This window comes from Myotis lucifugus, unplaced genomic scaffold (assembly GCF_000147115.1).
Source record: "Myotis lucifugus unplaced genomic scaffold, Myoluc2.0 scaffold_60, whole genome shotgun sequence".
Classification (NCBI taxonomy): domain Eukaryota; kingdom Metazoa; phylum Chordata; class Mammalia; order Chiroptera; family Vespertilionidae; genus Myotis; species Myotis lucifugus.
In genome coordinates, this window is record NW_005871108.1 from 979,257 (window position 1) to 994,409 (window position 15,153).

General features: G+C 46.9%; 1 protein-coding gene across 1 annotated transcript in view; it reads right to left on the reverse strand.

Moving 5' to 3' along the window:
- The window catches only part of CUNH20orf202 (chromosome unknown C20orf202 homolog), a 17,725-nt gene extending 3,028 nt beyond the window's left edge, over window positions 1-14,697 (reverse strand). Inside the window, exons 1-2 of the mRNA XM_023754483.1 lie at window positions 14,598-14,697; window positions 14,218-14,284 (exon numbers count right to left, since the gene is read on the reverse strand). Of these exons, the coding sequence (XP_023610251.1) occupies window positions 14,218-14,284; window positions 14,598-14,697 (167 nt within the window). The remainder of the gene's footprint in view (window positions 1-14,217; window positions 14,285-14,597) is intronic.
- Between the last annotated feature and the right edge of the window lie 456 nt (window positions 14,698-15,153).

Consider the following 15,153-nt stretch of genomic DNA (forward strand, 5'->3'; position numbering starts at 1 on the left):
AACCCCAGTTTTAATTGGGCAAACACAGCCTTAATTGACACCCCATTTTATTCTTCACAACTTGCTATGAAGCAGATATCCTTTTATTGTTGTTGTCAATCTTCACCCGAGGATTTTTTTTCCATTGATTTTTACAGAGAGTGGAAGGGAGGGGGAGAGACAGAGAGAGAGAAACATCCATGTGAGAGAGACACATTGATTGGTTGCCTCCTGCACGCACCCTGACCAGGGCCAAGGATCGAGCCTGCACCCTAGGTATGTGCCCTTGACCGGAATAGAACCCAGGACCCTTCAGTCCACAGGCTGACGTACTATCCACTGAGCCAAACTGGCGAGGGCTGAAGTGGATACCCTTTAATTCTCTCTTTCCACAATCACTTATTGAGTGCCTACTGTGAGCCAGGTTCAGCTGTAGGAACTGTACAGAGGCTGGATTGTCACAAGGACACTCTCACAAACCTCTCCAAAACTCCATGCTTTCAAACAACAATTGTTTATTTTCACCTTTGAGTTGGTGGGTTGGTGGGGTGGTCTGCATCAGACTTCAGATCTGCAGATTTGAGCCTGCTTCATGGGTCTCTTGTCCTCCTCCTCGAATCACTGGGCCACTGGGGTGTGTTCTTCCCTTCTCAATGGCAAAGAATAAGAGAGCAAGTGGAACCACGCGAGGTCTCTTAAAGCCTACGCTCAGAACTGTCACTTTCAACACATTCCATTGGGCAAAGTGAGTCCCATGGCCAAGTCCAAGGTTAAGGAGCAGGGATGCACACTCCACCCAGGAAGAGGTCACGTCAAGTGTGTGGAGTTGGGGAGGGGTGAGGAAGTGGGACCAACAATCCTACACCAAGAAGGAAGTTAGTTCAGAAGTGGGGCCAGAGCCTAGAGGGGCCCAGAGGAAAGGCGGCAAGCAGAAACCAGCAGGTGGTGGGAGCCGGAGACAGAAGTATGGCTGTGTGGCCGTGGCAGGAGACCCAGAAAGAACTAGAGAATTGAAGGATAATGTAGACTACAGACCAGGTATCATGGCATCCATAACTTCATTTCATCTTCAAAACCTTCTGGCTTCGATTCCCAAACCATGTGCCGAGGCACCCTGAGGTATGGCAGAAATCTCACAGATGCACAACAAAGTATTTTACAAATTTGAAGAAAACACAATAACCTCTGTTGGGTACTGTGTAAACTACAATTATTAAGTTGTTTAAAACGAATTGCTTAATAACTGTTAGGTATTTCTTTGGGCCTGGCACACTGTGAAAAAATTACTGACATGTTAAGGGTGCTGTGAACTGAGGAGGTTTAGGAACCTCTGCCTACGAGGAAGACACCATTGTTATCTGCATTTTATAGTTGATTACAGATAGATCCTACTATTCGCTCCTTTTTCTAGATGAGGAAACTGACATTCAAAGAGGCCCTGGCCCTGGCCGGTGTCACTCAGTGGTTAGAGCGTCTGCCTGAGGACCGAAGGGTCGCCAGTTCAATTTCCAGTCAAGGGCACATATCTCGGTTGCAGGTTCAATCCTCCTCCTCCTCCTCCACCCCCCACCCCCCACCCCGAGTCAGAGCACGAGCAGGAGGGAATCAATTGATGTGTCTCTCTTATGTTGATGTTTCTCTCACTCTCTCTTCTCCTCCCCCTTGCTTCCACTCTCTCTAAAAATCAATGGAAAAAATATCTTCACTCCTCTGATGAGGACTGAAAAAACAAAACAAAACAAAGAGGCACGGATTTCTCAGGATCACCGCCGCAGGGCTGGAATTAGAACCTGTTCCCCCTGACCTGTGTGGAAGGCCTTGCCTGTTGTTTTGAAGTGATGGAGCGCCAGGCAGGGGCTCGAGCCAGCCATCTGCTGAGCTCCTGGGCAGGCCCAGTGGGTTCTCTGTCTGACACAGTGGAGGGTTGATAGGAGTGCGTGGCAGTTGGAGTCTGGCGCTCGGTCCTTGGCCTCCAGTGCTGACACCTGATCACCTGGAAAGCCATTTCTCCTGGTTAACTTGTTCTGATGCACTTTCATTTATTTTTAATCTTGGGATTCTGGCTCATTTTACTTCATAAGCTCAGAAAGGCTTGGCATGTGGGGTAAGGGAAGGGGGAGCCAGGAGGCCTGGAACAGGAAGGAACTCTGAGCAAGGAAAAATGTCTCCACCAAATACAAAAGCCAGAATCGCCATCTATTCATCATCCATGGGCAGCTAATAATATGGCTTCCATGTGTCAGACCCTGCACTGATGCTGGGGGTACAGGGATGCTGGGGTACAGTGGTGAGCAAGAAAGAGCCCCACAGCTGATCTCATGGGGCTTATGGTCCAGCTGGTAAGAGGACCCATTAGCAGTCAAGTGGTTCAAAAATAGTACTTTGTAACACAAACCTGACACATATACTAGTACTAGAGGCCCAGTGCACAAAATTCATGCACTGAGGGGGAGGGGATCCCTTAGCCCGGCCTGCACCCTCTCAGAGTCTGGGACCTCTCAGGGGATGTCCACCTGCCGGCTTAGGCCCAATCACCGGGGATCGGGCCTATGCCGGCAGTCAGACATCCCTCTCATAGTCTGGGGCTTTCGCAATCTGGGACCCCTCGCTCCTTACCACCTGCCTGCAGCGGAGGCGAGAGAGGCTCCCGCCACCACCACTGCACCTGCCAGCTGGAGCACACTGACCACCAGCGGGCAGCTCCTGCATTGAGCGTTTGCCTCCTGGTGGTCAGTGCACGTCATAGTGACCGGTTGTTCTGCTGTTTGGTCAATTTGCATATTAGGGTTTTATTATATAGGATATGTAGAATGAATACATGAGTGAAAGAATGAAGGGATTTGCAAATGAAGAAACTGTGGCTCAGATGGAGATACGAGTTGCCCAAGCAATTCAGCAGCTGTGGCAAACATCAGTTGTCCTTTGATATCCCTTCTCCTAGTCACTCATAGCAAAGACACAGCCCCAGTTTCCCTTGTAGGTAAGTGTGGCCATGTGGTTAAATCCTGGCCAATGGGATACAAATGGAAGTGATCTGTGCAATTTCTGGGTTGTGCCCTTAAAAGGAAGGAGGAGGGTCCCTGCCTCTTCCCTCATCCTCCTGCTGACTGGAATGTAGCCACAAGAGCTGGAGGTGGCGTAGCCGTCTTGGACCACAAACTGGAGGATGGCAGAGCAACAAGATAGCAGGAACCCAGGTCTCTTGTGACTGATGAAGCCACCATGCCAGGCTTAACTGCCAAGTATACTTTTAAATGAGACAGAATTAAGTTCTGCTTTATTAAAAACACTATTTAACGCAGGAGTCAAACCAATGTCCTTAAAAATATAGCGGCAGAAGTCAGGTCCCTTGATTCCCCCCCCCCCCCCCAGCCCTTTCTATAATCCTCCCACCTATTTTATTTTCTTCCAAGTGTTTTCTTGTTCAGGACCTGGCCTGCTCCTCACAACAGCTCCGTGAAGTTCATAGCAGAGAGCGCACGCCCGTGACGCTCACAGGGCTCACAGAGATGCGAGAGGTGTAGTGACCTGCCCTGAGGCACATGGGCAGAGTTCCCATCTCTTGGACGGAGCAAGTGGACTCAGAGGTGTCATTTAGCTCTGCCTCCATTTCTGACTCCCAGTCTAGGGCCCTACCCGCCCTTGGGGCTGTCCCCTCTCCTATTCTAGGCACCTTAGCCCTCTCCCCCACTTAGTAAAATACACATGAGGCAGATGTGTAGCAGGAAGAAGCTTCCACATGTTAGAGCCCTCAAACCCTCCCACCCTCCCTTCCTCCCACGTGAGCACCTGCCATTGTGCCAACTAGGGGGAGCATGGGGATGATGCACCACAGAACACGGTGGTTAAGATGATTGAGTTAATATTCGAAAAGCACTTAGAACAGTGCCTGGCATACGGGGAGGCCCATATAAGTGGTTGTAAACTAAAATACACACACAAGTAATTCATTACTATTACTTCACCTCTGAGCCTGTTAAGTGTTGTTCCCTCTTCCAGGAATACTTTTCCTTTCTCCCCCTTCCTTCACCTAGCGAAATCTCAATCTTACCGGGGCTATCCTTTCATATCACTCCCCTTGACACATTGCAGGCTGTTTTCAGAGTTTTCTCACCTAGAACACAGGGGGTCAGATTTTATCTGTATTTTTCAAACTTCTGCTACTCACGTACCTCCTCCTCAATTTTTGCCTACCATCTCTGCTTTGATTGACTTATATTTGTCTTTAAATTATTCTTTAAAGGAACAATTTTTTTCTGAGTGACAGAAATGAAGTGGTCTCTATTTTCGCTCTTGTCTCCTTGCACCTGAGGGAGAATGAGCAGCCACAGGGAGGATATTTTCAAAATGCAAACTCTCTCCTGCTCATTGCCACCCACCACAATGTCCACAAAGGGTCTTTTTTGGTTCAAATACACCCTCAGGCTCAGGAGATGATTGTGGGCCAAGGTGTTAGCCCACAGCTGGTAAGAGGACCCATTAGCAGTCAAGTGGGTCCTAAGCCCCACTTGGCATTGGCCTATGCTGCAGGATAGAGTACAGAAACCTCAGCTTGCTAGCATGGCACCCCACGAATGCTAGCATCAGGCGCTCCTCTCTCAGCAGCAGTCCTCGCTGCCATCCAGCAGGCAGTACAGGGCAGGTGCAAGGCCGTGAGATCCCCATCCGATGGGTACAGGAGCCATCCTGGCTTAAAAGCTTCATGTCCCATGGAGCCAATATCTTTGCACTTGCCCAGTTATATGTGTCACCAGGTTCATGAAGCCCAGAGTATGATTTCCTGCCATGCATTTATAATTCCTCCTAGCCCGGATGTAATTTACCAATCAGTGTCTTTAAAAAACCACTTTATCTATCTATCTATCTATCTATTTATTTATTTATTTATTTTATTATTTTTTTTTTTAGAGAGAGTGGAATGGAGGGGGAGAGACAGAAACATCGATGAGAGAGACACATTGATGGGTTGACTCTCACATGTCCCCCAACCAGGGCTGGGGATCTTTTAGGCCTGCAACCAAGGTATGTGTCCTTGACTGGAATCGAACCCAGGACCCTTCAGTCTGTGGGCTGATGCTCTATCCACTAAGCCAAACCGGTTAGGGCAAAAAAACTTCATTTTTTAGAACAATATTAGAGTATAGAAAAATTGGGAAGGTAGTAGAGAGAGGTCCCATATCCTCACACTCATCTCCTCTATTCTTAACACCTTATATCAGTATGATACATTTGTTACAATTAATCTATAATAATAAAAGGGTAATATGCTAATTAGACTGGACATCCTTCCGGACGTCCTTCCAGACAAAGCTGGGACCAGAGTGAAGCCTGTGTCCCAGGTGCCAGAGGGAAGCCGGTGCTGGCAGCTGGGGGAAGGAAGGCCTACTCTTGCATGAATTTTCATGTATCAGGCCTCTAGTTAACTAATATTGATGCATTATTAGCTAAAGTCCTTTATTCTGATTTCTTTAGTGTTTACCTAATGTCTTTTTTTCTGTTCCAGGATTACCTTGAGGATAACATGCCACATCTAGTCATCATGTCGCTTTAGGCTCCACTTGGCGGACGGTTTCTCAGACTTCCCTTATTTTTGATGACCGTGATCGTTTTGAGGAGTACTGCTCAGGTATTTTGAAAAATGTCCCTCCATTGGGATTTATTTTATGCTCATCTCATGGCTAGACTAGGGCTATGGGACTGGGGAGGAAAACCACAGGGGCAAAGTGCCATTCTCATCACATTATATCAAGGGCATGTACTGTCAATATGATTTGACCGTTGTTGACCTTGATCACCTGCCGGAGGTCAGCAGGCATGTCAGGTTTCTCCCCTGCAAAGTTGCTCTGCCCCCCACCCCAACTCCCTTTCATGCGAGATTTATCTTTTCTCCCATTTTTTCATTTATCATACTTTAGGGTAGAATCCAATATTCCTTTATTTATTTTGTTGATCAAATTTTTCCAGGTTTTGGCCATTGGGAGCTCTTCCAGTTGGTCCCTATGTCCCTTTGACATACCCCAACGTGTGTGTGTGTGTTAGAGAGAGAAAGAGAGAGAGAGAGAGAGAGAGAGAGAGAGAGAGAGGTTTGTTTATTTAAGCACTTCCTTAGTTTCTGGCACTATATGATGCTCCAAGCTCATCTTGTATATTTCCTGCCCCAGGCCTACAATCAGCCCTTTCCCCTGATTCCCTTTTATTGGAGAATGGCATTAGAAACCAGGATCTGGGCACGAGGTGTGCTTATTGTTATGCAGTCTCATTGCTTCTAGGACCTTTTGGCTGACAGAGAAAGGAAATCATGCATGTAGACCAGTGATGGCGAACCTACGATACCAAAAAATGAGACGCGAACTCATTTTTTTGGTTGATTTTTCTTTGTTAAATGGCATTTAAATATATAAAATAAATACCAAAAATATACATCTTTGTTTTACTATGGTTGCAAAGATCAAAAAATTTCTATATGTGACACGGCACCAGAGTTAAGTTAGGGTTTTTCAAAATGCTGACACGCCGAGCTCAAAAGGTTCGCCATCACTGATGTATACTAACCCGCTGTATATAATTTACATATCTATAAATATTTCTATATGGAGTCATCTGCATCTATACGAGCCAAGCACGAGTTCATACTGGTATCTCCAACCCATTACCACATGGATCATTCCAGCCTCCTCCTCAGGGGTCATTTTTATCACAGCAATGTTGCCTAGTAACATAGTGGACACATGTTTATGTGTTTCCAAGGAGACAGTGCTAGACAGTTAACGAAAGGTACAATTCTCAGGCAAAAGAGGAAAAGATGTTAAGCCTTTACTCTCACTGATCAGTGACTACTCACTGCTCTGAGGATAAAGAACTAACACCTTGGCCCACAAGGTTCTGCAGTGACCTGGCCTGCTGACAGTCCAGCCTTTTCTCCTCCCACTTCCTTTCTGCGCTTCCATGGCAACCACGCTCTTCTCCTCCGAGCCTCACACTCACCATACTCCCTTCTCTCCTAGGGCCCTTGCCCAGGCCAGTCTCTCTGCTGGGTCTCTCTTCCTGGCCCTCTTTACCTGGCTGCCTCCTACTCATCTCTCCGATCTCTGCTCAGTCCTCGCTTCTGCTGGGGAGTCACCCCATCTCCCTCCCAGGCTAGGTCAGCACTGTTTCGGGCTTGCGCAGCCTATGCACCTTTGCTTTGTGGCACTTACTACAACAGCAGTATTATGTTTCCTTTTCCTTTTCTCCCGCTAGAATCAAGCTTCTTGAGGGTGGGGATGATGTCTACCTAGTTAACAGTATATAACAGGGGCTCATCCTCTCTTTGTTGAAGTTCTCACTGTGTTCACCATTCTTCTCCCCAGTTCAGTGAGCATCTTTATGACCAATACTTTAAAGTCTTTATCAGGTAAATGATTTATCTCCATTTCATTAAGGTTTTTTCCTGAGGTTTTTGTCTTGTTCTTTCATTTGGAACCTATTCCTGTGTCTCTTTATTTTGCTTGACTCTCTGTGTTGGTTTCTATACAGTAGATGAAGCAACCAGCTCTCCCAGTCTTGAAGGAGGGGCCTGTGTAAGACATGAACTTTTGTGATTCAGCCCTGCCTCAGCTCTGGGCTGTCTCTGAAACCTTTGTACTTGTCCAAGCAGCCTGTTATATTCTTTTATTAAAAATATATTTTTATTGATTTCAGAGAGGAAGGGAGAGAGAGAGAGAGAAACATCAATGATGAGAGAGAACCATTGATCGGCCATCTCCCGCACGCCCCCAACTGGGGACTGAGCCTGCAACCCAGGCATGTGTCCCCAACTGGAATCGAACCCGGGACTCTTCAGTCCGCAAGCCGACACTCTATCCACTGAGCCAAGCTGGCTAAGGCCCTATTATATTCTTAATAGCTCCCAGTAGTTGAGGATATGCCAAGACCTGTCAGCGTCCTAAAGGGGAGGATCTCAGCCCCTAGACATAGGCTGACTGGGAGCCAGATCCTCGGGCACCGGCTTTTAAAAGTATGCAAATATAAACAGTCCGTGGGACTGCTACTGACCAGCAGAGCCAGGTGATCTGGAGGTGTCACTTGGGTGGCAGTTGCAAAAATCAGGGCTCCAGACGAGTGTGTAAGTCTTTTCTGGGTGATACTGGTGAGCTGCAGCAAGGTAGACGGGGAGCGCCGAGATGGCATCCACAGCCCATGCTCCTTGAGAGGAACTCTCTAGGCCACTAAACATGTGTCAGACCTGAAGCCTGTCCCTCAGACCAAAGCTCCAGGACAAGCAAAGAGGCCTCCTGCACAGAAAGACTGGGGGGTCGGCCTCAGTCCACTGTGTGTGCAATGCCCTGGGGGCAGCAGCTCTCCAAGAACTTTCTAATTGCCATGGTCCCAGAATGCAAGCTCCACTGGCCACCAGATCCAGGCAATCAAGGGGTGTCCCCTGGGCAGAAGCTGCAAAAACCAGTGCAGACTCATGTAAAGCTCCCTTCAGGAGACACTGGTGCTCCAGAGCATGTCAGAGGGTGAACGCAAAGATTCCCTCAGGGGTCTCTAGAAAGGATTCCAATAGGCCCCTCGATGCATATTTAATGAGAATCCTGCCCCTCAGGCCTCAGGCATGATGATTAGCTAACAGGCATGACGATTAGCTAACCAAGCTCTTGGGTCTGTTGTCCCTTGCTGTGTGCTGGGGTGGCTGTTAAAACTCTCCAGTGGTTATAGTCCTGTAGGACCCATGAGCATAAGCCCCACTGGCCACCAGAGCCAGAAAAGGTAGAGGTGTCCGTCGGCAGTAGTCATAAACATTGGGGTGCCAGCGAAGGGCATAAGCTCCTTTCTGGGTGACACCAATTATTATAGTCCCTGGCTTCTCTGGCCTCCAGAGCCAAGCAACAGGAGGTGTCCCCTAGGCAGCAGCCACAGAAATTGGGACATCAGACGTGTGCAAAAGCTCCATTCTGGGAGGTGCTGGTGCTCTGAGCATGGCACAGGGCGAGTGTGAAGATGGCACCTGCCAGTCTCCATCCCTGGACAGTCCCAGCAGACTCCCAGACACGTGTGTTACATGAGATGCCTGGCTCCCAGGCTGACGCTTTAGCACAAGCAGGTGAACCTCCTTCACTTTAAGTCTGGGCACGGCCGGCTGCCTCTGAGCTGGGCCCTGGGCTGAGCAAGTGAGACCTTTAAGAGCAGATTTTCAAATTGCTTCAGTCTTGTGGGTCTCAGGATGGGAGGCACATTGGTTTTCAAAGTTAGACATTTTGGGGGCTCATCTCTCAAATGTATGTCTTAAAAGTTGGAATGCCCAACGTGGGGGTTCAAACCCTTTGATCCTAAAGGAGAAGCTCTGGGTTTTGAGTCCCACTCATTGTGAGTCACTGCACCTGGGGTGGGGGTTATGGTGAATTGTCTCCAAGTCTCTCCTAGATGAAGTAGAAGACAGAATCAGTGAACTCGAAGACAAGGCAGTGGTTACCCATTAAAGCAGCAAAAAGAAAAAAGAATAATAATAAAAAAAGTGAAGATAGCTCAAGGGACTTATAGGACAACCAGAGGCCTGGTGCACGAAATTAGTGTACGGGTAGGGTCCCTGTGCCTCGCCAGCAATCAGGGCCAATCAGGGCCTTCTGGCTGCTGGCCGGAGCCTTCCTTCCCTGGCTGCCGGCTGGGGCCTTCCTTCATTCTGTGCCACCCCGTGGTGGTCAGCACACATTATAGCGAGTGATCAAACTCCCGGTTTCCCGGTCGAACTCCCGAGGGACGCTTTGCATTATATATAAAGGAGAAGATAAAGAGAAAAGGGCAGAAGTATTATTTGAGGAAACAATGACTGAAAGCTTCCCTAACTTGGGGAAGGAAACACATCCAGTCCCAGGAATACCAGAGAGTTCCAGATAAGAGGAACCCAAAGAGACCTACACTAAAACACATTATAACTAAAATGTCAAAATGTAAAGCTAAGGAGAGAATATTAAAAGCAGCAATAGAAAATAACTTATTATGTACAAGGGAACCCCTATCAGACTATAAGTAGATCTTTCAGCAGAAACTTCACAGGCCAGAAGAGATGGTATGATATATTCAAAGTGCTAAAAGAATAAAACTTCCAACTAAGAAGTGAAGGGGAGATAAAGAATTTCCCAGAATGGCAAAAGCTAAAGTTGTTTATCACCACTAAATCCGCCTTACAAGAAATGTTAAAGTAACATATATATACTGTTGTTAAAGGAACTTCTTTAAGCTAAAAAAAAGGCACTTGTTAGTGCAAGAACGTATATGAAAGGATAAATCTCACTGGAAAGTAGTGAATGAATCACTTATAAAACTAGTATGAAGGTTAAAAGACAAAAGTAGTAAAATCAACTAGGATTACAATACTTATTTAAGGGATACACAGGATAAAAAGATGTAAAATGTGACATCAAAAATGAAATGTGTGAGGGATAGTAATAATATTGAGATTTAAAATGGCATCAAATGTAAGTTGTTATCAAATCAAAATAGACTGTTATGGATATAAGTTGTTAAATGTAAGCCTCATGATAACTACAAAGCGAAACCTATGGTAAATACACAAAAAGCAAAGAGAAAGGAATAAAAGCATACCACTAAAGAAAGATATTAAACTTGTGCTCAGAATAAAATTTTAAACTATTTTATCTTTCAAGAGTTGAATTTTTGCCCAGCTGATGTGGCTCAAAGGTTGAGTGTCAACCTATGAACCAGAAGGTCATGGTTGGATTTCCAGTCAGGGCACATGCCCAGGTTACAGGTTTGAGCCCCAGTTGGGGCATGCAGGAGGCAGTTGATCAATGATTCTCTCTCATCATTGATGTTTCTATTTCTCTCTTCCTTGCCTTTCCTCTCTGAAATCAATAAAAACATATTTGAAGAACGAAAGTATTATGCTAAGTGAAATAAGTCAGATAGAAAAATACAAATACCATATGATCTCTCCTATATGTGGAATCTATAAATAAATAAACAAACAAATGAATAATTAAATAAATCCAAGCTCATAGACACAGAGAACATATTGGTGGTTGCCAGAGGTGGGGGTCGGGGGAAGAAATGGGGTAAATAGATTTTTTTTCATTAAAATAAATGGGAAAAACTAAACTAAGAAAAAAAAAAGATTGGCAGGATATTCCTAGTGAAAAGGGGAGTTCTGAGGTCAACCGTGACTAGGAAATGTGTGGTTGATAAAGCTAATACAGGTTTCTTTAGAGAAGGACTCCTTAGAGCAGTGGTTTCAACCTCGGCCCATTAGAATCACCTGGGAATCTTTTTAAAATCCCTGATTTTTGGCCTCATCCTCCGGAATTTCTGTTTCTTTGTTATGGGGTGGGGCCACACATTAGCAACAAAGAAACAGAATTTCTGAAGGATGAGGCCCAGAAATCAGGATTTAAAAAGAGTCCCAGGTGATTCTAATGTGCAGCCAAGGTTGAGAACCACTGCCTTAGAGCCTTTAAGGCCAATATGCTTTGCAAATCTCCGACAGGGGAACAAATTATTCAGCATTTCTCAAATTCACTTGACCCCAAAACTCATGTTTTACAAAGTTCCTCTTTTTATTTATAGAAGTTACAGAAACACTGTGGATGAAAGATACAGTGGGTGATGCAGATGAAGTATACAATATAGTTCCTGTCTTTCCTTTAAGGCAGACATAGTCTTCCTGGGGAAACAAAGCTTTTAAAACAAATGTGCATAAAACAATGATTGACCTGTTCCATAGACAGCAGGATTTCAGGTAAAATAAGCAGGGAAGGGAAGATCAGTGTGGGTTGAGACACCTGGAGCTGAGATGATAGGAAAGGTATAATTTAAACTGGGGCTTGAAAAAATAGGGCAAAGGAAAGGGGTGGGGGGATGATGGTAAACAAAACAGACAGAAGAATGAGTGAGTGAGGAAATGGGTGACAGGTTTGCATAAGTCTGATTTTTCATTTGTTCAGATAGACCAACCAAGGGGGGGTTTACTGGACAACCTATACACAACTGATTTTATTTTTTTATTTTTTAAAGATATTTTATTGATTTTTTACAGAGAGGAAGGGAGAGGGATAGAGAGTTAGAAACATCGATGAGAGAGAAACATCCATCAGCTGCCTCCTGCACACTCCCTACTGGGGATGTGCCCGCAACCAAGGTACATGCCCTTGACCGGAATCGAACCTGGGACCTTTCAGTCCTCAGGCTGACGCTCTATCCACTGAGCCAAACCGGCTAGGGCCACAACTGATTTTATAAACTACTTTTTAAAATATGTTTTTATTGATTTTTTGGAAAGAGGGAGAGGGAGAAAGAGATTAAAAACATCAGCGAGAGAGAAACATTGATCAGCTGCCTCCTGCATGGGCCCTACTGGGGATCCAGCCTGCAACCCTGGCATGTGCCCTGACTAGGATTCAAAACAGTGACCTCATGGTGCATGGGAAGATGCTCAATACACTGAGCCACACCGGCTGGGCTAAACTACTTTTTAAAAAATATATATATATATTTTTATTGATTTCAGAGAGGAAGGGAGAGGGAGGAAGAGATAGAAACATGAATGATGAGAGAGAATCATTGATCGGCTGCCTCCTGCACACCCCCTATTCGCCACTCCCCCACTGGAGATTGAGCCTGTAACCTGGGTATGTGCCCTTGACGGGAATCGAACCTGGGACCCTTCAGTCCGCAGGCTGACGCTCTATCCACTGAGCCAAACCAGCTAGGGCTAAACTACTTTAAAATGTCATATTTTTAAGCTCAAATGATTACTAGCAATTCATTCTGGACTAGTTTTTCTTAGGAGAAAATGATATCAATAGCAAACATATCAACTGCACATCAAGAGAGGTGCCTCAGGCGGCCTGGAAGTACTCTGTTCTCCCACACTCTACAGCTCCTTATCCAGAACTCCCAACCCCCAAAGCTCTAAGTTCTCTCCCCCAAGTGATTTTGTGGTAAAACCTTTCCTGAACTGATAAGAGGCTATTTATAGTCTTTATCTAGCCCGCTTAGTGTGAATATCCATTCATTTGGGGATGCTATCCCAGACTACATTGGAGTATTCTATAAATTGTAGTATACGTATCATGTCACCTTTTTAAACTCTTAAAATTCTAAATTCTGACAAGGGTCTCTAAAAAGGGACTGTGGACCTCTAATTCTTATTTGTACCCTAGATTTATGCTGTCTGTGAAAATAAGTGTTTGCTATGTAGCACAGCCTATGGGTGACTCCGATTTAAAAGGGGAAAGAATAGATTCTCAGTAAATATTTGCCTATTTTCTCCATTCTCTATTCAATAAATATTTATTAATGGCCTCCAATGTATGGGTTCTGTTTCTCGTTTCTAGGGATACAGCAGGGAGGGAAACAGGTAAAGCCTCTGCTTCCTGCAATTATTTTTGGTAGGAGTGACAACAAAGATAAGCTAGTGTCTGGAGTTGATCAATTTATGGAGAAAAAAATCAAGGAGTAAAGGGTTCTGGGGCATGTTATTTTTCAAAGGATGGTCTGGGGCCCAGCTGGTGTGGCTCAGTTGGTTGAGCAATGTCCTGATGCACCAAGAGGTTGCTGGTTGGATTCCTGGTCAGGGTACATGCCCAGGTTGTAGGCTTAATCCCCAGTAGGGGGTGTGCAGAAGGCAGCAGATCAATGATTCTCTCTCATTGATGTTTCTCTCTCCCTCTCCCTTCTTCTCTCTCTAAACTAAATAAAAACATATTTAAAAACAAAACGAGCCCTAACCGATTTGGCTCAGTGGATAGAGCGTCGGCCTGTGGACTGAAGGGTCCCGGGTTCGATTCCGGTCAAGGGCATGTACCTTGGTTGCGGGCACATCCCCAGTGGGGGATGTGCAGGAGGCAGCTGATCAATGTCTCTCTCTCATTGATGTTTCTAACTCTCTATCCCTCTCCCTTCCTCTCTGTAAAAAATCAATAAAATATATTTTTAAAAAAACCCAAAACAAAACAAAGGATGGTCTGGGAAGAAGTCTCTGAGAAGGTGACACTTGAGCAAGGACGTGAAGGAGTAAGAGAGTGAGTCTGGGGATTTCAGGAGGAAGTGTCCCAGGCAGAAGGGACAGCGGAGGCAATGGCTCTGAGGTGGGGCCGTGCGTGAGGGAGGGAGGAAAATTAAGTGCTTTATAGGGAGTATCTCATCTAATCCCCCAAACCCTTACGAAGTCCACTTGGCAGATGAGGAAACTGAGCTCTGCGAGGGGAGCCTTCTGCACAAGGCCACAGCTGTGAGTGGCACCGCTGGGATTCGCTCTGGAGCGAGGTGTTGCGGCTAGCTTCCCCTCGAAGTCCCTGACAAGCCAGCCCTTTGGAAGGCACAGAGACCGAAGCCTTCCCAACCCTGGAGGCCCTGCCTCGCTCTCCCTCCTCAAAGGCCCAGACATCTGGTTTCCCGGTGACCTCGGCTCTCCTGGCTGCTGAGGGCCGCACAGGCCTTTGGAGCAGGTCAGGGCAGGGCAGGCTCTCCAATAAGGTGGCTCGAGGAGCCAGGACAGGGCACCTCCCCTACTTACCTTTCCGATGGCGGACCTCTGCTAACCCCTCAGAGCCCCGGGAGCCTGCACTTTCAGGTCCCATCAGCAGGGCGAACACTGAGGCACACAGCGCAAGAGCACTTACCTGAGGCCACGCTGGCGGCCACCGAGTCTTCCCAGGAGCCCATGACCTTCAGACCAAACTTCTCTTTGGACTTGGCCTGGGCGCCCAAAACGAGGAGCATCTCTTTAACTCTTGTGCTCTGGGCACCTCACTTAATTCACCTTAATCGAGACCCTGTAAAGGGGAAAAAAACCGTGAAAGTCACCCCTACTCACCACCTGTTCACTCACACCCACCGCGCTGGGCTCCCGGGGACCAAGAGAGCACCTCGCTGGGGCCGTGCACCCCACTGTCCCACTGAGAAAGAAGAGCAGGGGAAAGGTGGTTGGTGGTGGGGCGGGTGGGGGTGTCTCAATGGCTTTCTTCCAGCCTTCAGGTGGCGCCCTCGAGCCGCGGAGCCGCACGAGTCAGTGAAGACCGTCGGGACCTAAGGACCAGGTCCTACCTGGGGGCTCTGTGCCGGGCCGAGAGGGGAGGGCTGGGGCGGGGAGGCGGCGTCTGAGATTGGCGCAGTCGGGGCGCCCCAGCCGTGGAGACTGGCAAGCGGCGGGGAGGGGTCTCCTTCAGCAGCCCCCCC